This window comes from Halteromyces radiatus (genome assembly GCF_025201355.1).
Source record: "Halteromyces radiatus strain CBS 162.75 chromosome Unknown BX664scaffold_6, whole genome shotgun sequence".
Lineage (NCBI taxonomy): Eukaryota > Fungi > Mucoromycota > Mucoromycetes > Mucorales > Cunninghamellaceae > Halteromyces > Halteromyces radiatus.
The window spans coordinates 1,855,691-1,877,638 of record NW_026251692.1 but is presented as its reverse complement, the minus strand read 5'-3'; the positions used below and the strand labels follow the sequence as shown (position 1 = coordinate 1,877,638).

Below are 21,948 nucleotides of genomic sequence, written 5' to 3'. Positions count from 1 at the left end.
TTGGAATATTCATTACCTTTTTTGACTCTCCGAAGACACCTTGAGTCTTGACTTTTTTGTCTTGATTTTTTATTCTCTTTTTTTCTTTATTCTTCCCCTTCTTTTTTTTTTTTTTTTTTTTTTTTCTTTTACCGTTCCTTTTTATTTTCTATTATTCATACAGTTTTTACCTTTTTTTTTTTTTTATCAATAGAAAAAAGGGTAACTGTTAAATATCTATTATCAGTTCTCCAGTCCTTACTCTCATTACAACAAAGTATTCTTATTATCCTCTCTTTATTATTATGAACCAATCTACAGTAACTAAAGATGGACGTCGGTTGACGGGTTATAATAACTCTACTAGTCATCTACATTCTCATTTGCAACATCATTCCTTATATGACGACGATATGGATGACCAACATCACTATTATGACGACGACGAAGACGAAGACGAAGAGGATCAAGTTGGACATGATGAAGAAGAAGACGATTCTACATCTGTTCTTAGTATACCCGATCCCAATATTAACTTTGATCTGGTTTATGCTCTTCATACTTTTGCTGCTACTGTGGATGGTCAAGCTTCTGTTGTGAAAGGTGATGCCCTGACCTTATTAGACGATAGTAATTCATATTGGTGGTTAGTCAAAGTCTTGAAAACATCTGAAGTTGGTTATATACCTGCCGAAAATATAGAAGTATGTCTGCATATATATAAATCAAGACTTTTATTCACATATAACCCACGCTTTCTATTTGTTGTTTTTTTATTAGACACCCTATGAACGCTTGGCTCGACTAAATTCCCATCGTAATATTGAAGTATGCACCTCATTTTCATACATAAAAAAAATATATATATCTCCTTACTGATTTTTTTTTTTTTTTAGCTTACAAGACGTGATATACAAGATGCTTTCCCAGCTCCACCATCAGCGAAATCCAAGGCAACAAAACGTGTTACTTTAGCAAAAGGTGTCAAATTCCAAGCTCAAGTTATATTCGGTGGTAGTGATGATGAAGACGATTTTGCTGAAGAATATGAAGAATGGGATGAAGCATTACTTTCCTCAGATACAGACGATGGCTCCTCGGATTCTGACGACTATGATTATTATAGCAGCCATCTTTCTGGTACTAGTCATCCAAACAACAACAGTGGAGATCTACATACTAATGGATATAGCCCACATATCTCATCCAAAATGTCAAATAACAAAGCGGCACATGTACCACCTATTGTAACACATTCTCTTGATCGTCGACCTAGTGAACAATCTATTGAATCTCCCTTATCTATACGCAGTAATGGAAACAAAGCTGGTCCAAGAGATACTTTGGATTTAGAACAATCAGAAACTATTAAGATATCTTTAACTCCTTCCATAGCTCGTGGTGCTGAAACTGAAGACGACTACAATTACAATAGAGCAGTACAACAGCAAAGGAAATCTGGTAACAAATTGGAACGATTACTAGGTGAGGATGACCCATTATCATCTCCAACCTCTCCTCGGACTGGCAATAACGGCAGCGGAAAGAAATCAAGTATACGAAAATTTTTCTCTCGAGGTAGTAAAGATAGTGGTAATGGAAAGCGAAAAGAATCCACATCGTCATCATCAACAACAACAGCAACAACCAAACAAATCACACATGGCAGCGATAGTATTTTATCTGAAACAGCCTCACTCAGCTCGCAATCCACCTCTTATTCTGAAAGAGATCGTTCTGGAAGTCTAGACTCTGCAATGCTTCTTCAAACTCATGGCAATCCTTCCTCTGGTTACGATGGCAACAACTACGCGTCTGATAGCAATAATAGATACCACACTCCTATGGACGGTCCCAATTCCATGATGATCTCCCCCACGAGTCCATCCTCCATCATGTCGCCTTCTTCTTACACTTCTTATTCGTCCTCACATTTTGATCACCCTCATCATCATGTGCAACAACAACAACAGCAACAGCAACAGCAACAGCAACAACAACAAAAGCAACAACAGCAACAACAGCGACATCAGCAGCAGCAACAACAACAGCAAGTACAACAGCAACAACAGCAAATACAACAGCATCAGCAATACCATCATCAACATCCACAACATAATGATCAGCATCAAAATCATGAGCATCAACGTCAGCATCATGAAGAGCAACCAACGACACTGATGATATACTGTGGAAATTTTGCGTTTGGGGAAGATGTGAAACCAGCTTTAGCTTATGCATCTACAACAGCACAGGAATTGATTCAACAGGTAGTAGACTCCTTCGACAATAGTGCAAATGAAACTACAATGGATAATGCTATGAATTACTATTTGGTGGTAAAAGGCGTGGATGGTGGTAAGTAATTGAGAAAAAAAAAAAAAAGGAATCATACACTTACTGACTCTTATGTTATCTCGCTTTCTCCACCACTATCAAATAGATGAATACACGTTGGTACCTTCTGATCGACCACTATCCATTTATCATTCATTGACCGGCCATTTGAACACACCAATGCCTTCTTTGAAGAAAGCTAGACGGATTTCACAACTCATGTCTACCAATTCGGATTCTACTATACATATAGGTGGCCCATCTTATCATCAGCCAACATCTCCTACATCACCTGGAAATGAACGTGCTACCGACAACACTGTCCGATTTTATCTACATAGCAAAAAGCGTACTATTCATGAAGAAGGTGTGATCCGGATCAAGGTATCGCTGTTAAAGTCCGAAATTGTGGATCAAGATGGATTATTTATGCCTGGTCAGACTCGTGTGGATAAATCTCTTTCGGTACCTCATACAGGTTCAGTTGGCAATGTCGCTGCTTTGATTCTAGAAAGATTTCATTTACTGAATGGTGTGGTAGAAGGTTCTTCCGATTTGAATGATCGAATCAAGGCGTTACGCATAGATGGTGGTTCTGAAGGTGAAGCTGTCATGTATAGACTGAATGTCTTCCGAAATGGTCGAGGTAATATATAGTCAACCTAATTTTATGAACCACCTGTCTAACTCTCTTTTTGATGTATACATTTATTTTTTTTTTTATTTAGAACGAACTTTGAATATTAATGATCCAATCACTAGTGCTTATGATAGTGAATCATTACCTACTATCCATTACTCTCGTAGTAGTAATCCTGATCGATCTTCTATTGCCTCCATGTCGTCGGTTATCCATTCTCCTCAAGCAGATGAAACATTCTTCATTTTACGACGTGTGCCTCCAACCAGTCATGACCATTCTACTACTACTACTAGTTCATCAGGACGTGATTTACAACAACGAACTTCTGAAGCACCTCAGCGTCCCGGTAATTTACTTAAAAAAAAGTGTGAAACGATGTTGTATGAATATTTAATATTAATCCTCTTCTACTTATTTTAGCCCGATCTCATCGTCCACCTGTACGACAAAATACTCCCATGCCTCATACAAAATCAAATGAAGATGTATCAAATCCCATGCCAAATCTTCATCCATTGGAAACACAACATACTGAATATGATCAACTACAAAGTCCTATCGACATGACATCATCGCCTATCCAAACAACTGCACAACATCATTATATCCAACAAAATTTCAAGGATACCAACAAAGAACAAGTAACGCCTGAAGATGACGACGTATTGATGAAATTGGATGAAGCTTTGGATAGTTTGGCCCATACGAGAAACAGCAATGAACCTTTGACTGAAGCCATTACACATCACCAACAACTGTCATTATCCCAATCTCCTTATTCCAACAAGAGAATCCCATCCCCTTCATCAGTGTCTTCATCTATTGAACAACAACAATTACGTAACCAAGCCATAGATGATCCTCCTAGTACGACAAGTACTACTAGTACGATTGCAACAAGTATGACAGGTATTAGTGATCATTCCAGTACCAGAACGATATCTCAGCAACATCCATACGAAGAGGAAGAAGAAGTAAAGAAGAAAAGCAAATCATCCAGAGGTCGTCATGGATCTATTCAATCTGTGTTATATTGGGATGACTTTGGTATGGACGAACTAATGATTATGATTCGTGGTACAGCGAAATGTCAAGAGGCCTTGGAAAAGAAGGAAGCGGAAAAGAAGAATCGACGATCATCTCGACATTATACAGCTCCTATTCGAAGTGAAATCAATGAGGTTTTTAAGGATTGTCATGTACAATTGGAACAATTTGAAAAGGTAAAAAAAAAAAAAAAATAAATAGATGGATCTGTTTTAGTAATATATTATTATTAGGAACTCGATATGCTGATGGCTCAAGCAATGATCACTTATGGATAGATGACATTCATTTTTCGATACCCTCACACACACATATATATATGAAAAAAAATTATCACATTTTTTTTTTTTACCTTTATAGTTTATTATATGGTTTCCTATAGACAGATGATAAATTGTTATTTACAATAAAAGATTAGAAATAAGATTATTTTTTTTTTTTTTGTTTGATGATGGATGAATTCTTAGCCGTCTCTTTTTATTTATATTTAAAAAAAAAGCATATAATCTAAATAAGGTAGTCTCCACATTTTTATCAAACAGTGTGAGAAAAATCAAACAAAAAGTCAATGCTTGTATGAATAATCTGCATTCGTAATATTCATTCTGTTTCCTACGGAGGTTAAATTATCGTTTCCCTTTCCTCCCCCAACCATTTGACATTGAGTAAGCTGGAACATCATTTTCTACTTTTTTTTTTGTATAAATTTTGGGAAACCCACTGTTGATGATCCTTTCCATCTCCGCCAGGTCTTTTTTTTCCCTTTCTTTTCTCCTTTTTTTTTTTATTCTTTATTTCTTTCTTCTTTTTTCTTTTTTTTTCTATCAACTCAGCAAAATGATGAATGTGATAGGTGCAAGTGTATCAGAAGCAACCTTGACTTCTCATCATGAAACAAGAGATATTGTTTTACCCAATCAAACGGATCATGTTCCTCAAGTGGCTGTAGATGTAAACAAAAGAAAAAAAAAATGTCTCCCCCCCAAAAAAAAAATAATTGACTCAACTTCTTTTTTTTTTTTTATTATTAATATTTTGAAATGGTGATGATTAGATAGGTGGGTCATTGGCCAAAGTAGTTTATTATACCCCTTCTTCACCTTCCAAAGGTGGACGACTTCATTTCAAGATATTCGAAACTGAACGCATAGATGACTGTATTGACTTTATTGCCAAATTGATGACCTCAGCAAGGGCTCTGGCTCCTAATATCAACCAAGTATTACAAGCAACAGGTGGTGGTGCTCATTTATTTTATAACTTACTGAAACGACGATTACCTGGTGTGGTCATTGAAAAGGACGATGAAATGGAATGTCTTGTTGCTGGTAAGTTGTTTTCCCTCTCCCCCCAAAAAAAAGTAGAGAAAAGTGGTCAGGTACAGAAGGTGGGGGGTGGTCTCGGTATGATGGTCCGTTCATAACCAATTTTTTTTTTTTTTTGTAGGTCTAAGTTTCTTTATTACTGAAATACCCTATGAAGTCTTTACCTATAATGAATTAGATACTAATCCTATTCAATTTGAAGAAACTCCAAAGAACATATACCCTTACATGGTAAAACAATATATAGATGAACAATGATATGATATTTATTTTTATTTTTTATATTAGATTGTCAATATTGGTTCAGGGGTTAGTATATTGAAAGTGACAGGACCAAATCAATTCACACGTATTAGTGGCACATCGGTAAGTCATTCATGAAAAAAAGTATGTTGACAAAAAAGAAAACCTTATTTTCCCTCCTTTTTTTTTTTTTTTTTCTCTCCAGCTGGGCGGTGGGACTCTATGGGGTTTATTATCCTTATTGACAGACGCTGGTTCATTTGATGGTAAAGAAAAAATAAAAATAAAAATAAAAAAGAAAAGGATAAAAAATAAATGGCTAAAGTATCTTTTTTTTTTTTATTGTTACCTAGATATGTTAGCCATGTCAAAGGATGGGGATAATCGAAATGTCGATCTATTGGTAGGTGATATTTACGGAACAGATTACAGCAAGCTGGGATTGAAATCGTCCAGGATCGCCTCCAGTTTTGGCAAGGTATTCAAGAAAGGTGTTCGACAAAATAAATCAAGTTTTGAACAATCTGATATAGCGAAAAGTCTACTTTATATGGTCAGTAATAATATTGGACAAATTGCCTATTTGAATGCTCAACAACATGACATTAAACGTATTTATTTCGGTGGTTGCTTTATTCGAGGTCATCCAATCACAATGAATACTTTGTCTTATGCCATCAAGTTCTGGTCCAATGGTGATATGAAGGCTTTATTTTTACGTCATGAAGGTCATCTAGGTGCTACTGGTGCTGTAAGTTAAATTTAATCCTCTCCTCTTTCTTTTTTATTTACTCCATTTTTTTTTTTTTGTTTAGTTTCTGAAACATCGTACTTTACCAAAATCAAATCTTTCTTGTGCATTCCCTATTTAATATATATATACGTATATAATCCAACAATTCATTCTAGTACAATTTATTCCATAGTTTAGATTTTTATAAGAAATAGTATATAGTTGATATTTTATTTTATTTTTACAATAATATATAAAAAAATGACACATACATACAATTTTATTATTCCAAAATACAAAAAGAAAAAAAAATATCCACTAGACTTCTTCATCGACTTCAAAAAACCAATCGACTTGTTGAATAATGGCCTCCACAATCTTACTTTGTAAATCGGTATGCATAATGCTAGAAATATCATCTTGAGGAGTACGTAATAAACCAACCGAGAAGATCAATGCCAAATTAGAGGTTTCCATTTTGTTGAGATCGCTATGTTCGGCCACTCGATGTAAATGTCGCATTAAATATTCTAATACAATAAAGTTGGCCTTGGGTAAAACGTGAATAATGGATTTGATTTGATACATGCGATCATCATAGTCACTTATCCCTACCAGATGAAGTAAAAAAAAAATGTGAGTTTAATGTTGTCAAGTTGATTACATTCACTTACGAGCAGCCTCAATAAACCAATCATAATATTCAAAAGTTAATAAAGGATTCTTCAATTCTCTAAAGTAGAGTTTTAATAGTCCAGTCGCCACATTGATGTCATGCTCTTCTGCAAGATCGACAAGTTCACCTATAATAAATATATAACCCTCCGTAGTAAGTTTTTTTTTCTTTATTATTATTATTTATTACTTACGTCGATTATAAGCTGTTCGGTATTTTTGGATGGTAGATGCTGGTCCAGATAAACGATAAATACCAACGGAATCTAACCCTTTCATTTCTACTTGTTCAATACATTGTCGCACAACTACTGGTACATATTGATCTTGATCCAAATAAAGGAAGCCTCCAAATATATCATTATCACCTTGATGACTAATATCCATTGTTTGAACCTGAGTACCTGGATTCTTGTGTTTCGCATTCCCAGAGAACCAACCAAGTTTCTTGTTAGGGCGACCATCCACATTGACTCCAATATCTTGTCGATCCTCTGTATCTAACAAACAAAAAAAAAAAAAAAAAAAAAAGAAAAGAGAGTAAATTTTTAGTCAATATATATATATATATATATATATATATATATATGTATAATCATCTATTACCCATATTTTTAGTCATTTTCTTGTTGACTTTCATTTGCTTGTCGTCCAGAGTCAAGGCACGTAATAATTGAAGAATATCTGTATATATAAAAAAGTGTCATAATATTAATTATCGTTATTAATCATATGTATAATGTCATGTTACCAATATCCTTAATTTCAGAAGATGAATTAGATTTATAAAACAAAAGAAAGAAAGAAAAAAAAGAGATTAGATTTTTACAAAGATCATTAAAAAAAAGAAAAAAGTTACCTGTGATTTTCCTTCTTTTCGACGAATTAATTCTCGCATAATGGCATCCAACCAAGCAGCACATTCATTATCATTGGCAGTTTGAATATATAATGTGACTTTTTGACGTGGAGGAGGAATGGTGATCATAAAAGAATGTTTTCGTTTGGTATCGTTTTTTCCAGCAGGATCAATTTGACAACCTTCCAAATCAAAGCTGCCTACAGGAGGAATGGTAGTCATCTTTTTGCGGTATTTGACGTGTGTTTCTTTGTACAACAACAAGTAGCCTTGTAACAATATTGCATAATACATTTTCCATGAGCTGAGTTTACCACCAATAGCCACCATTTTCATTTGTACATAACCCTGATATCGTATATTGTTTTGATCTAATCGTTCCAACGCCTATCAAAAGAAAAAAAAAAGATGATTGAATATTTGGATTCTTCCTCTTTTTTTTTTTTTTTTTTTTTTTTTTTTTTTTTTTTTTTTTTGTTACCAATTTCTTCATTGCTTCAGGATCGAGTTGATAAAATGCATTTTCTAATTCCAGATCTTCTTGTGTTGTCAAATCCTTTCTTGACGATGTTCGTGGTGGCGGCGGTGGTGCTGATAAGTGTTGTTGTGATGATTCCTCTTGATATTGATCTTTTTGTTCTAGTCCTTTTGTTGGTGGTTCCCATCTTGATTCCCCGGTACGTTCATTGAAATAATATATTGTACCTTCATCATCTATCCAAGAGAAAAATGATATATATATATATGAGAAACATGTGTTCATAGTCATATATATAAAAATATTATATTACCATATGCAAAAGACCAGTCCAGTGGTAATTCAGGTAAATTTTGTGAAGAAGATGAAGGACGAGAAGTAATAATTGGAGGTTGTTGTTGTTGTGGTAATAAGGTTGGTGTTGTGTCAGTTGTAGGAGAAAGTTGAGTATCAACTATTAAAAAAAAACCATATTCCAGTAATTGAAAAAAAGACATGATTGAGAAATAAATATACTTACTAAGTGTAGAAGATGGTTTTTCTAATTGAGTTCTATTTGCAGGAAAGAATCCAATGGTATCATTCAATTCACCTAAAAAAAAATAAACAAAAGTTAACAATAAGGTTTGTAGTTTATGTTTTTCTATAATAAAGATTACCTTCCCACCTACAAAATATATTATTAAAAAAAGAAATGAGAAATAGAAACTAACTTTTAATTTTTCAAACTTACCAATCATCGTTATGTTTTTCTAATAGTTTAATACGGTCACCTTGTTGAAAGGATAATTCGAACTCCCCTTCGGCAGCATAATCCCATTGAGCAATAAGATATTGAGCCATAATACTAATATGAATAAAAAAAAAAAAGAGGAATAGGGGATAAAGGGGGTTGAAAAGAAAGAAAGAAAGAAAAAAAAAAAAAGCAAAAAGCTTAACGAATAGTCATCGCTGTTTGAAATCAATGATTGGAAAAGCACGAGTTTTTTTTTTCCACTTAGGTTAAATATTGCCCCTTGAAGATGAAGAACTCCTATCATACTAGTCTTTTTTTCCTCCTTTTGTTCAAATATTCTATCATCATTTTAGTTTCATTAGATTTTGATTTTATTTTTTTTATTTTTTTTTATTTTTTTAGTGAAGGGATTATATATATATATATATATATATATATATATGTGTGTATGTGTAACAATTTGTAAATAATTTCAATATTATTGAATATTAGGGTGAAGGCGGTGTTTCTTCCTTTTTTTTTTTTTTTTTTTTGTCTAAATATCAAAAAAGTTACTTTTTTGTCCTCCTTCTTTTTTCTTTATTACACTTTTTTTTTTCTTTTTTCTTTCTCCTTCTTCAATCACTTTTTTTTTTATTATTATTTCTTTCTTTTTATTTTATTGTTTAACTTTTAAGAAAAAGTCGTATATTCACTTTTAACGGTGCAGTAATCTTCTTTCCTCCCCACTTTTTTATTATTTGATAACCAATATGATCCACCAATATGGGTGGCTCATTATTCTATTATCTTTTCAACTAATAGTCGCTCAACAATTATTACCACCTTTACTCGATTCAGAACGTGTCGGTCAATTAGGTATTGTAGGTCAATTCGCTGGTCTTTCACCTTACACGAACTCAGCCCAAACTGGTAATCCTTCACCTGGTATCTCTATCTTTGAACAAGACCCTACTTCAATATTTTCATCACTTGTCATTGGTAATGGTAAAATATATTCAAGTTGTATCTTGGATCAACAATTATATCTTGGTGGTTCCTTTACAACTTTATCTTCCAACAACAACAACAATAATAATAATAATAATCTTCAACTAAACAATATCGCTCGATGGGATTTGAATACCAATACGTTATCAGCACTTGATCAAGGTTTAGATGGTCCAGTCTATTCTTTATATTGTGATGATACCAATCATACTGTTTATGTAGGTGGTGAATTTCATCAACCAATAGGTATGAATTCTACGTCTTTTGCTGGAAGTGTGGCCCAATGGTTCAATAATCAATGGCTTCCTTTACCTTGGCAAGGTTTTAATGGTCCTGTTCATGTTATTACTCACAATTCAAAAAGAAATACTCTTCTATTTGGTGGTCGATTTGATGCTACTGGTGATGGTGTTTATTTCAATACAAATACTAGTCAATTGGTGAATTTAGATCAACCTACGGTTAGTCTCAAACAAAACAAAAAAAAAATATGATTACTTATCTATTATTTTTATTTCTATTTATATATATATATGTATATACAAATATGATAGGTGATTAGTTCTGGAAATGGTGCATTATCAGGGAACAATAGTCAACCTAATAGTATTATATGTCCAAATTCTACTCCTCAAAATATCACTCAACCATGGTTATTACAATCTGATGTTCCTGGTTATTGGCAAGCTACTTTTCCATATCCTATTCAACCTTCTATGTTTCGAATTAGCAACACCCAATTACCGGATCAAGCAACAAGGGCTTTTAGGTAACATTCCCAAATAGAGACTAAATAGTAAACAGACTCTTCTAATCCTCTTTATAGTATTCTAGCCCTGGGTTCCAATGAATTGTTTCAACTCAGTTTTATTGATCCTACTACTCGATTACCTACAACATGTAGTGATATGTGTTTTTTAGCCAATAGTCCCAATATCACTTTTCAAGATTTTTCTGTGGAAAATAGTATTAATACAACTGGTATACGTATCCAAATTCATTCTTGGTATGGTTCAGGGGGTGGATTAGGAAATGTCCAAATCTATCAAGCAGGTAAGTAAACAAAATAATTATTATTATTATTATTATTATCATTCAACTAATAGTTTACATTTTTTTTTCTTATAATAGATAATACCCTAAATCCTCATCTTGGTGGAAACAATAATTGTACTGGATCAAATTTTCCATCTACTTCTGTGATTGGACAATGGAAAGAAACGTTTGCTTATGGATCCTATGAAAACTTTTTGACATCTACTTTTCCATCATCTGAATTATCAACAACTAACACCTCATTGACCTATTCACCGTAAGTAGTTTTACTATCTATCCAAAAATTATTCTCTCTTAATTTTTTTTTTTTTTTTTGGGTGGGAGAAATAGATATATTCCATCTCAAGGTAAATATACAATATACGCTAATACACCAGGTTGTGTCGGTACCAGCAATTGTGATCAACGTACCCAAGTAGAATTAACGATTCAAATGACACCAAATAATATCATCACTATGATGATCGATCAAACAAATCCTCAAGATATATCAACGATGATTTATGATGGACTCATTGTCCCTTCCACTAGTACTTTTCAACCCACCATCACTCTTCGACCATCTCCAAATGCAACCATACCAGCAAGTTCCAATGTTACCCTAGTTGCTGAATCGCTATCCTTTGTACGTAATGGTACAAATGCAACTCTGATTAGTATTCTGGAATTCAGTCCTCAAAACTACTCCACCCAGCAATCTCTCGCATGGCATCCTCTGACAGGTAATCAATATATTTCCTCCTTGACTCCTTTTCCCCTAACTTCTTCTTTTTCTCTTTGCATATAGATCAATTGACTCCTGGATCAACTGTCCATACATTGGATGCATCTAATGGTGATGTTTTGTATATTGGAGGCCAATTTGTCGGTATCACTAGTCCTTATAGAAACATCGCTGCATATGATTATAATTTAGGCAAGATCTCTACACTGAATGGAAACGGACTCGATGGAAACGTTACAAGTCTCTTGTTATCTGGCACTGGTATGTTAACTTATTATAGCTCTTTTTTTTCTTCCGGATCGTCCTTATTTATGATATCCTCTAATTATTATTATTATAGATTTGTACGTGGGTGGATTATTCAACAACACAATCGATCAACAATTGACAGGATTGAATCATGTAGCAGTATATCATACCACCAATCAATCTTGGTCCACATTAGCTCACGTAAAAAAAAAAAAAAAAAAAAAAAAAAAAAAAAAAAAAAAGGTGCTTCAATATCTACTTATACTAACTATTTTCTTTTCTTAACTGATTATTGAATGTAGGGTACGGACGGAAATGTTGAAGCAATGATATCTTCTCTTGACAGTTCTACTATCACGATTTCAGGCGATTTCAATCATGTGATTCAACCAAATGGTCGATCAAAGATAAGCACAAATAACGCGATTTGGAATCCACTTCAACAAAAATGGACAGATCGACAAGCATTCATTGCTGGTAGTATCAATTCATGGCAACCTTTCGCAACATCCACTAAAAATAGCAGCAACATGTTAGTTGGAAATTTACAAGCAGCACAAACGTTCTATTCCGTCGGTGCTACCACATTTTCTTCATTAACAGCACCTTTATGGACACAGTATTATGGACTTTTTGATAATGATGACACAGCCACCGTTAACTCTGGACTTTTCTGGCACAACAGCACATCCAATCAACAAGTGACAATTCTAGGCGGTCAATTTACCATGCAAAACGGTGCCATTGCCAACATTGCTTTGTATCATGACAATACTTGGTCCGGATTCCAGCTTACCAATAGCGATGCCTCTCCTTCAATGGTAAATGCTTTATTACAAATTCAAGGGATTCTTTATATTGGTGGTCAATTCTCTGGACAAATTCAACAGCAATCGGTGAAAAGTATAGCGATCTATAGTCTTACTGATCAATCATCAGTCCCAGTGAGTGGTCTTACTGGTAATATCTTTTATCTTTTTTGACAAAAAAAAAATGATGATAAAACTTTTACACTAACATTCTTTTTTTTTTTTTTTGATTTAATCAGATGATACGGGTGCGCCTGGAAAAGTCAACGTGATGCAACCTTCTATTGATGGAACTAAGATATACATTGGTGGCAACTTTGCAAAGGCTGGATCCCTTGGTTGCACTGCAGTCTGCGAATGGGATGTTAATATTCGACAATGGAATCCTGTGGGTCAAGGTTTAGCAGGTGAAGTACAAGGACTATCGGTTGGCAACAATAAATTGACAGTGATTGGACCTCTACTTAATCAGCAACAATCTACAAAGATCGCACAAATTAATCCTTCCAGCAGTTCGACATGGTCAACTCCAGTTTCTTCCAACACTGATCTTCAGAAATTGACATTGACAGCTGTTATAGATGCTCCTGATGACAGTGTGCTAGTGGCTGGTCAAACATCTGATTCTCAAACAGTGGTTGGGGTAGTAGATTCGCAACAACAGTTCTCTGTGTTATCGTCATCGACTCAACAGCAACAAACCTCTTCATCATCATACCTATTACCTGGAGGTAACATTCAACAACTTTTATTTGTCCCTACAGCCAATTCAGCCGCCGATCAATCTCGATATCCTCCTAATACAAACTCTGTTTTAATGGCTGCTGGACAACTTCAATTATCAAAATCTGGCAATGCGACAGTAGCTCTGTTTGATGGTACTTCTTGGTCTCCATATGTTTTGTCATCTCAATTCAATGGTCAACCTGGTCAAGCACATGCTATTTTCCATGAATTGGATTGCTGTAAAGCAAGTAATATTCGACGTAAGTAAATACAATTCTCCTTTAAAATAAATACACTGACAACTTGTTCTTTTTTTTTATTATTATTATTTGTTTATTTAGATTATCTTCCTGTACCAGCGGTAATCCTTATTTCTATTGCGATTTCATTGGGATTATTGTTTTTATTGGTAGGAATGGGATTAGGATGGATGTTTTTGAAAAGACGTCGACAAGGACTGGATTATCCCGAACCAATGCCTCCATGGCAACCTTCCTCAAATTCACCTCCTGTAGCTGGATATTCTGATCAAGACGCTGGTTCATCAACACAATGGCGACCTTCTTCAAGTATTGCGGCTATATTGGATGCAGCACAACTGGCGACGTTGGGTGGAGCGGCAGGACTGGCCATTGCTTCGTCTTCACAGCAAAAGAACAAGGGAGATGAAGTGAATGATTTGAACGTTGGTGATCGTCAACATGGTCCGGGTACAGCTACTTTTGATCAATTGAAAGCCTTGGCTCTCCTTCAAGCTGGTAACACTGGCCCTGCGACAGATGAACGACCTCAATTATATTGTGCGAAATACCCATTTGATGCAAAAGAATTTGGAGAATTAGGTTTTGATGCCAATGAATCTATTGTGGTGACAGATACAAGTGATAATGTCTGGTGGATGGGTTATAAAGATGATGGTACAATGTTAAAAAAAAAAAAAAAAAGGATTGATTGATTGATTTGTTTTTTTTTATAGGCACTGGCAAACCTATCTCTGGTCTTTTCCCAAGCAACTATGTATCAAGATCTTCTACATAAACTATGATATTCCCTTTTTATAACAAATTATACATACCTATTCCATTTTTTTTTTTTTTTAGTCTCTTTTTTCCTTGATTCTGTTACATCTTTACTTTTTCATTTGCATTCACCTTATTCTTTACTTTTTTATCATAATACTAGTATCTTGTTATATCATATTTCTTCTTTTACAAAAACATTCGTTTTAGTGTTACTTTTTTTTTCCCCTTGTTGGGGTTTATAGACTCAATTAATAAAATAAAAAAGCAAATCAAACATCTTTTTGATATTCTATAGATTATCATGGAAAAACTGGTTCTTATGTTAAGGTGGTTTTCAAATAGCGCCTTTTTTTTTTTGATAATTTCCAAAGAAGATTTCATTTTTTGTTTCTTTTCACTCTACTTTTTTTGATCTCAAATGACACGATGATATGGCTTCATCTTATTATCCTATTGTCTGTTTTAAGACTTTGGATGATTCTACCTAATCAACAACCAAGCAAAAAGAAACGAATCAAGCCTTGTGCAACTTGTATTGTTTTAGGATCAGGTATATAAAACGAAAGGAAAACAAAATGGACTAATAAACTATTATGTGTTAAAGGTGGACATACGGCCGAGATGGAACAGCTGGTGAAGGGACTGGATGAAAACAAATATCAACCAAGAAATTATGTATATTGCAACAATGATCCTCTTAGTCAAGTCAAGATGCAACAATTGGAACACGACTTGTTTCCTCATACAGTAGCTCAGGTAAAATAAATAAAATATTGTAGTATAAAATCCTCATTGATTTTTTTTTTTAGACCAAATATTATGAAATACCTCGGGCAAGAAATGTAGGTCAATCATTGGTATCCGTCCCTATCACTTTTATGATGACTTTCCTAAGATGTTTCAGTATCTTACTGACGACGATGCCAGATACGGTAAATCGAATAGGAATGGACAAATGATTGGCTATGATTGACTGATGTTACTGCATCTTTGTTTATTTTAGATCATTTGCAATGGACCTGGAAGTTGTATACCTTTATGTATGCTTGCCTATATACCCAGAGTAATAAAACAAAATCTTTTTTTTATATATATACTGATTTTTTTTTCTTATTTAGTTCTTTGGCATCAAACATATTACTCTTGTTTATGTTGAATCTTGTGCTAGGGTTTATGATTTATCTTTGACTGGAAGATTACTTTATGGATGGGTGGATCTCTTCTTTGTACAATGGCCAGATTTGAAGGAAAAATATCCAAAGGCGCAATATCATGGTATTTTGGTTTGACCCCACGTGAGACCATGCAATTATATGGATATGTCATTGAAACAGTTTATGTTCTATAGTTTAGTACTTTTTTGTTTTATTATTATGATTAGTTGTGAAACTGAATAAACAAAATATATCTATTTTAAAGAATGTAATACATTTTAATTCTACTTGTCATTTATACGAACTATAAGAAAAAAAAATGATTAGATTATATATATATATATATATAAAAGGGCTTACGAAAAAGATTAACAAGCACAGCTGCTAATAAAAATACACAAAGAAAAGATGGACCCCAACGATCATCATAGGATACATCCATTCTATATCGAATCGTGTTGGCACGCCAATGGAAAACATACAGGGCATACACCATAACAAACATCGCAATTACGGTAAACATCAAGGCACAAAATTGACTGATTTTATCTCCAAAGTTCAATAATCCCATTGCCAAGCCTCCCAATACAACCGTAAAATGAAGCCATGATAGAAATGTTCTTTCATTTGCAAAATACACTTTGGGTTCGATCCGCATCGGTAATGCAATCCTTTTGTTGGTCGTAGGTTCAAGACTTGACATTCTTTTTTATGTAAAAAGAAAGGAAGAGAAGAAAAATAAAAAAAATAATAGAATACGAGAGGAAAAAAAAAAAGGAAGTATGTTCCCCCCTGGACGCTTTATAAAACAAAATGGGAATAAAGTTTTCTTTTTTTTTTTATTCCTTACCGTTTCGGAAATGGCTTCGACATCTGTTTACCCCATCACCACCCATTTCAACTCAATCTTTAATATATAACTCATGGATGATTAGGATGAAGATGTTCAAAATATTATCACTTTATGATGATCAACCATGATGATATAGGTATGGAAGCTACTTGTGATATCATAAAAAAAATCGAGTCCTTGCATGATTGTTCAGGTGGAATCACAGAAATCGGGCTTCGAAACAGTCCTTCCCAAACCACTGGGAAGTTATTTTTTTTTTTTTTTGGTCTTTTCCTTTCCTTTTTTATTTTCAACCTCATCTCATAGAATGTCTACTATTGAACTTCATGCTTATATTTTACCATTATTACATGCGGCAAAATATCCAGCCAACCAAGTATGTGGTTTATTACTTGGTAAAGTTGAAAAAGATAGTATCACCCATGTCACCACCGCTCTTCCTCTTTTTCATCACTGGACAACATTGACTCCCATGTTAGATATGGCTTTACAACAAGTATGAAAAGTAGTATATATATATATATATGTATTCAAACTGAGAAAAGAGGAGAAGACTGATCTTTTTTTTTTTTTTTTGTGATTCTTAGGCCGAACTGTATGCCAAAAAGAAACAATTACAGATCATTGGATGGTATCAAGCAAACGAACGCGTGGATGATGTATCTCTTCATGACAATGCTATCAAGGTGGCCGATGCTATTCGCCAACGTTCCAAAACATCAAGAATCTTTATTGTAAGAAATAAAAAAAAAAGTGCAAAGTTACTCGAACAATACTAGAGGCTGACTTTTTTTTTTTTTTTTTTTTTTTTGCTAGGTCAATAATGAAAAGCTTAGCTCCTTAGAGAAAGCTACAGAGGCATATGTGGTAAACACTGGAGGGGGATGATGAAAAGGGAGGGATTGATATTGATGACTAATGAATTTCTAATCTAGATATATGATTATCAAGAACAGCAATGGAAGGCAAGCAAGGATATTCAGGATCAAGTTAAACAGGATTATTTACCCAAGCTTCGTGGTCTCTTGAGTGCGTGTGGATACCAGCGTATAATAGATTTAGATGAACATTTAGAAGATGTATCATTAGATTGGTTAAGCATGACTGAATTGAAGTTGTAGTATAATTTATGAATTTTTGAACAATACTGAATAAAATAAAAAATAATGAAAAACAAATTGTGGCTGATTTTAAGAGAAAGGATAGAAATGTCAATAGCATGATGATACCAAAGATGTCAATTTTGTGCTGACGATCTCGGTGATGGATCGCGCGTCAGGCAACAAAAGAGGAAATGTAAAGGGGATAAAGTCGCGCGAAGAATTTCATAGTCATCTGTCAGCCCTTTTTTTTTTTTTTTTTTTTTTTTTTGGTCTTCATTGGACACCTCTATTTATGACCATCCTCCTTCTCTCCTTTAGGTTAGAAATGTCAATCATCATGACAGATAAATAAAAAAAAGGATCAAATGTTTTCCCTGATCATAAATAATAATAAAATATCCCATGTTACACTTTTTTTTTTCAATTTGACCTTTCGGTACTCTCTCGCGCGACTGACCATTAAAAAAATTATTCCATGCATCCATACCCTTTATGAATAAAAAGAGGCGCTTTTTATATAGTCACTAGCTCTCCTTTTTTTTCATTTGATCGAGTTTCTTTTTATCATTTTTTTTTTAATATGGATCATGTCATCGAGCAAACTAGACAGATCAAGTTAAGGAAACGTATTCTTGAAATTCAACAAAATACTCATTTTTGTTCAAAAGAAAAGTCAAGACGAATACAGGCAAGTGATGGTGATGATGATGGCTTTTTACGTTGTTTGAAGACTCATTCGACATCATTTTATTAGCAACTCATGTCACAATCGATACCCACTTCATCTGATCATACAATCATAATGAAAGATAATGAACGATCATATTATGTAAGTCTCTTTTTTTTCTTTGGATGCAAAAATGACATTGATTTTTTTTATTGTAATAGAATAAAGAAAAGAATATTTTAGGATGTATCCATTATCAACGCAACATCAAGATTCAAGCCAACTGTTGTCAAAAAATCTTTCCATGTCGATTATGTCATGATGCCAATAGTGATCATTTTATCATCCGGTAAATAAGAATAAAAAGATAGATAATCCATTCTTCTCATCCTTTTTTTTTTTTTTTTTTTTTTTTTTTTTTTTAGGTCAGAAACCAAAAAGATGCTTTGTATGGAATGTTTCACTCTTCAACCTGTAGGACAATGGTGTACTAGTTGTGGTACTAAGGCTGCTAGATACTATTGTAACAAATGTCAATTCTGGGATGATTCAGATAAATCGATTTATCATTGTGATGATTGTGGCATGTGTCGTCAAGGGAAAGGCTTAGGAATTGATTTCCATCATTGTAAAACCTGTAACGTTTGTATGGAGATTGCCATTAAGGATACTCATAAATGTATCGAACATAATCTAGAATGTGATTGTCCTATCTGTGGTGAATACATGTTTACAAGTACAATCCCCGTTATTGTCATGGTAAACTCTCTCTCTCTCCTCCGTATCATCCCTCCGTCACTCATATTTTTTTTTTGTTAGGCCTGTGGTCATGGTATCCATAAACCTTGTTATAAAAAGCATATTCAATCTTCCTATCAATGTCCTATCTGTTTAAAATCCTTAGGTGATATGTCCTTGTACTTTCAACAACTAGAAAAAGAGTTGGATTGTCAACCTATGCCAGAAGCCTATCGATATCACTCCTCCTTAATCTTTTGTAATGATTGTGAAAACAAATCCAATACTCCATACCACTTCTTTCATCATCGCTGTCAAATATGTTTTAGTTTTAATACCACGGTACTGAAAACCATCATTTTAGATAAAACATGTTCTACATAGTAAAATATCTTGTAAATATTCCCAAACTAATAAAAATAAATAAAAAAATCTCTTTTTTATTCCAAAAAGGTATCATTGTTAGCTATACGAAAGTAAAAAAAAAAAAAAAAAAAGGATCATAGTCTGACATGACTACAAAAATTTCTTTTCATTCTTTTCCACACGTAATTTCCAATAGATGTAGATCGCCAGTCCAACACAACCTTGAAGACCACAAGCGTATAGCACATATTTGATCAATGTTGACATGGTACCCCTTGCCTCGGCAGAATCTTTTGTGATTTCACTAAGCTTGCCATGTAAGTTGCTAGATTGCAAAGCCATTTTGTTCTAAAGGTAAGATGATGGAGTTTTTAAGTATTAATCATAAAAGTCAGTGATATAAATATGACTTACGTCCATTGCCTGTATCATTGATTCCATTCTGGACATGGTATCTTGTAATCCTTTCAAACGTTGTTCATATTGATTTGATTGTTGTTCCAAACGTTGAAGAATGAGCTTGCTTTCTGTTCTTAAATGATCCACTGATAGGCCACTATTTTGATTGGAAGTTGTTAGACAAAGATCTTTTTCTATCTCCTTTTTCCAAAATCATACCTAGCAGCTTGATTTCTTTCATTCACATTTCCTCCAACTGGCTTTTGTACAAAGTCCCCACTAAGTACCTGTTCAGGCGTAGGTGCACCCAAAGCTTCTAATTGAAGTTGACTGATTTGTAATGTTTCCAATATGCGACGTTCTGTATCAAAAAGAAGACCCTAATAATCATTGAAGAGTTTTATCAGTATCATTTGTTCCTTTTTTTTTTTTTTTTTTTTTGATAACTCACCATAGTGGCTGTTGTTTCTGACATCACATTGCCTTCATTTTGTTCCCGTAAACGCTTGACTTCGAATTCAGCTTCTTCAATTTTCTATCGTAATATCATTAACAAAGTGTCACAAAGGTTTTATTAGTTCTTCTGATTCATCATTCATATTATCCCTATCAATTATTTTTCATTTACCTTTTTTTGTTCTTCAGAAAGTTCTCGGAAAGCATTGCCTTTTTGGATGATTTCTTCTTCCAAAGGTCGCTTATCATGCTATCAAAACAAAAAAAAAAAATCATTAATACTTGATCAAAACTATTTCTAACTCTTGTTATTTTCTTACTTGTAGTTTCGCAGGAGGATTTAGTTGGTACGTTTCGAATGAGATAATATCATGATCATCTATACAAAGAGAAGAGGAATATCAATACAACCATATCACTTGAATCAACCTCATTTCTTATATTAATTATATCTTACCAGCAGGATTGTGAGAAGCAGCCTAAAGAAAAATCCAAAACGAAAAAAGAGTTCAATATATTTGATTTCTACATTAAAGACGTTTAAGTTTACCGATAGACCGAAATGGTAACCAGTGGGAAGAGTAATACCAGAATATTGGAAACAAGGACGATAATTCATACCATGAGAAGTTGTATCCAGAAGCAACTAATAGAAAAGAAAAAAAATAAAATGACAAGATGATTCTTAAAAAAAAAAAAAAAAAAAATCGTTGTCACGTTATTTTTTTTTCTTACTGTCAATGTATGATCTTTATAAGAAAGTCGCATTCTAACGGGAGCTTGAGCATTGCGATAATCCATAGGACATGAGGCAAGAGCGCGTTTTGTAGGATCCACACCAGCAGAAGCAAAGGCAAATTTTCCATCGTTCAAGAATGCCATGATTGTAGGTGAGTGGGTCTAATGATCATAACATAGAATCAATTAACTATCATTCCCTTTTTTTTTTTGTTCTCTTACCTTTGGATTGGCTGAATCAAACCAAATACTGAGACCATCCCATTGATCTTTTGCACCAAAAATAGGACCTTCAGGTAACTTGTCTTTTGTATACCAAAGAGCCATCCCACGTCCACCATGAACTTGGTTTCCTGTGATAATAAAAGTCATATCCACCATCCATTCTTCATATTCATTAGGTAAGTCACTCCATATCCAACCTTTGGTTCCAGGGACTGAAGGTGAAAGTCGTATTCTATCATGTGCCCCGATTACATCTAAAGAAGAAGTAGAATTAACCATATATATATATAATATAATAAAGAATACAAAACCATACCTCCTCCTGTTGACCAAAAAGGAATATTATTGTTGTAATAATAAGGGATCTTAAAAGATAGTTTATAATCCATCTTTTTGTCAACTACACCTTTGCTGTCGTTTTCATTAGACTTGATAGTATCGGTGGTGTCATCTTTGGCAGCGTGATGACTGAAGATACCAGCTTGAGCTGTATGAAATATAAATAAACTGGAGATAAGGAATAGACTGTTGAGTTTCATAGCCTTTTCTTTTTCTATATAAGTACTAATGAAAGTAAAAAAAAAAAAAAAAAGAAAGAAAGAAAGAAAGGAAAAAGAA

General features: G+C 33.8%; 9 protein-coding genes across 9 annotated transcripts; 6 read left to right on the top strand and 3 right to left on the bottom strand.

The window, feature by feature from the left end:
* Positions 1–392: 392 nt before the first annotated feature.
* On the top strand, positions 393–2,973 carry BX664DRAFT_267199 (uncharacterized protein; the record flags this gene model as incomplete). The annotated part of the gene is made up of 5 exons (XM_051540939.1): positions 393–683; positions 760–807; positions 876–1,125; positions 2,143–2,337; positions 2,423–2,973. The coding sequence occupies 5 exons, from the start codon at positions 393–395 to the stop codon at positions 2,971–2,973; spliced, it is 1,335 nt and encodes a 444-aa protein (XP_051398581.1).
* Positions 2,974–4,759: 1,786 nt separating this feature from the next.
* Positions 4,760–6,569, top strand: BX664DRAFT_338708 (pantothenate kinase). Its single transcript, XM_051546486.1, has 7 exons — positions 4,760–4,957; positions 5,061–5,334; positions 5,453–5,562; positions 5,620–5,697; positions 5,780–5,840; positions 5,928–6,325; positions 6,390–6,569. Exons 1-7 carry the CDS (start codon positions 4,844–4,846, stop codon positions 6,444–6,446), a joined length of 1,092 nt encoding a protein of 363 aa, XP_051398580.1. The 5' UTR covers positions 4,760–4,843; the 3' UTR covers positions 6,447–6,569.
* BX664DRAFT_338689 (Rho GTPase activation protein) lies at positions 6,570–9,201 on the bottom strand. Its single transcript, XM_051546485.1, has 9 exons — positions 8,979–9,201; positions 8,633–8,911; positions 8,323–8,555; positions 7,842–8,228; positions 7,734–7,740; positions 7,589–7,666; positions 7,177–7,482; positions 6,982–7,110; positions 6,570–6,918 (listed from the first exon to the last, which is right to left on the bottom strand). The coding sequence occupies exons 2-9, from the start codon at positions 8,814–8,816 to the stop codon at positions 6,626–6,628; spliced, it is 1,617 nt and encodes a 538-aa protein (XP_051398579.1). The 5' UTR covers positions 8,817–8,911; positions 8,979–9,201; the 3' UTR covers positions 6,570–6,625.
* Positions 9,202–9,580: 379 nt separating this feature from the next.
* Positions 9,581–14,906, top strand: BX664DRAFT_338672 (cortical protein marker for cell polarity-domain-containing protein). Its single transcript, XM_051546484.1, has 11 exons — positions 9,581–10,506; positions 10,600–10,814; positions 10,872–11,098; positions 11,177–11,357; positions 11,432–11,823; positions 11,889–12,086; positions 12,166–12,275; positions 12,377–13,034; positions 13,123–13,869; positions 13,951–14,526; positions 14,586–14,906. Exons 1-11 carry the CDS (start codon positions 9,808–9,810, stop codon positions 14,645–14,647), a joined length of 4,065 nt encoding a protein of 1,354 aa, XP_051398578.1. The 5' UTR covers positions 9,581–9,807; the 3' UTR covers positions 14,648–14,906.
* A 106-nt stretch (positions 14,907–15,012) lies between these two features.
* Positions 15,013–15,985, top strand: BX664DRAFT_338671 (UDP-N-acetylglucosamine transferase subunit alg14). Its single transcript, XM_051546483.1, has 5 exons — positions 15,013–15,181; positions 15,236–15,387; positions 15,441–15,563; positions 15,635–15,694; positions 15,750–15,985. The coding sequence occupies exons 1-5, from the start codon at positions 15,058–15,060 to the stop codon at positions 15,918–15,920; spliced, it is 630 nt and encodes a 209-aa protein (XP_051398577.1). The 5' UTR covers positions 15,013–15,057; the 3' UTR covers positions 15,921–15,985.
* On the bottom strand, positions 15,986–16,534 carry BX664DRAFT_387790 (vacuolar transporter chaperone 1). The gene is made up of 2 exons (XM_051549407.1): positions 16,146–16,534; positions 15,986–16,089 (listed from the first exon to the last, which is right to left on the bottom strand). The coding sequence occupies exons 1-2, from the start codon at positions 16,486–16,488 to the stop codon at positions 16,070–16,072; spliced, it is 363 nt and encodes a 120-aa protein (XP_051398576.1). The 5' UTR covers positions 16,489–16,534; the 3' UTR covers positions 15,986–16,069.
* Positions 16,535–16,932: 398 nt separating this feature from the next.
* BX664DRAFT_338665 (uncharacterized protein) lies at positions 16,933–17,816 on the top strand. The gene is made up of 4 exons (XM_051546482.1): positions 16,933–17,134; positions 17,226–17,372; positions 17,455–17,505; positions 17,574–17,816. Exons 1-4 carry the CDS (start codon positions 16,946–16,948, stop codon positions 17,757–17,759), a joined length of 573 nt encoding a protein of 190 aa, XP_051398575.1. The 5' UTR covers positions 16,933–16,945; the 3' UTR covers positions 17,760–17,816.
* Positions 17,817–18,408: 592 nt separating this feature from the next.
* On the top strand, positions 18,409–19,545 carry BX664DRAFT_300923 (zinc-ribbon-domain-containing protein). The gene is made up of 5 exons (XM_051542366.1): positions 18,409–18,429; positions 18,496–18,570; positions 18,630–18,757; positions 18,834–19,167; positions 19,228–19,545. The coding sequence occupies exons 2-5, from the start codon at positions 18,502–18,504 to the stop codon at positions 19,528–19,530; spliced, it is 834 nt and encodes a 277-aa protein (XP_051398574.1). The 5' UTR covers positions 18,409–18,429; positions 18,496–18,501; the 3' UTR covers positions 19,531–19,545.
* A 394-nt stretch (positions 19,546–19,939) lies between these two features.
* BX664DRAFT_338660 (legume-like lectin family-domain-containing protein) lies at positions 19,940–21,915 on the bottom strand. Its single transcript, XM_051546481.1, has 9 exons — positions 21,647–21,915; positions 21,328–21,584; positions 21,103–21,267; positions 20,918–21,013; positions 20,825–20,846; positions 20,688–20,746; positions 20,540–20,617; positions 20,363–20,446; positions 19,940–20,291 (listed from the first exon to the last, which is right to left on the bottom strand). Exons 1-9 carry the CDS (start codon positions 21,867–21,869, stop codon positions 20,106–20,108), a joined length of 1,170 nt encoding a protein of 389 aa, XP_051398573.1. The 5' UTR covers positions 21,870–21,915; the 3' UTR covers positions 19,940–20,105.
* Between the last annotated feature and the right edge of the window lie 33 nt (positions 21,916–21,948).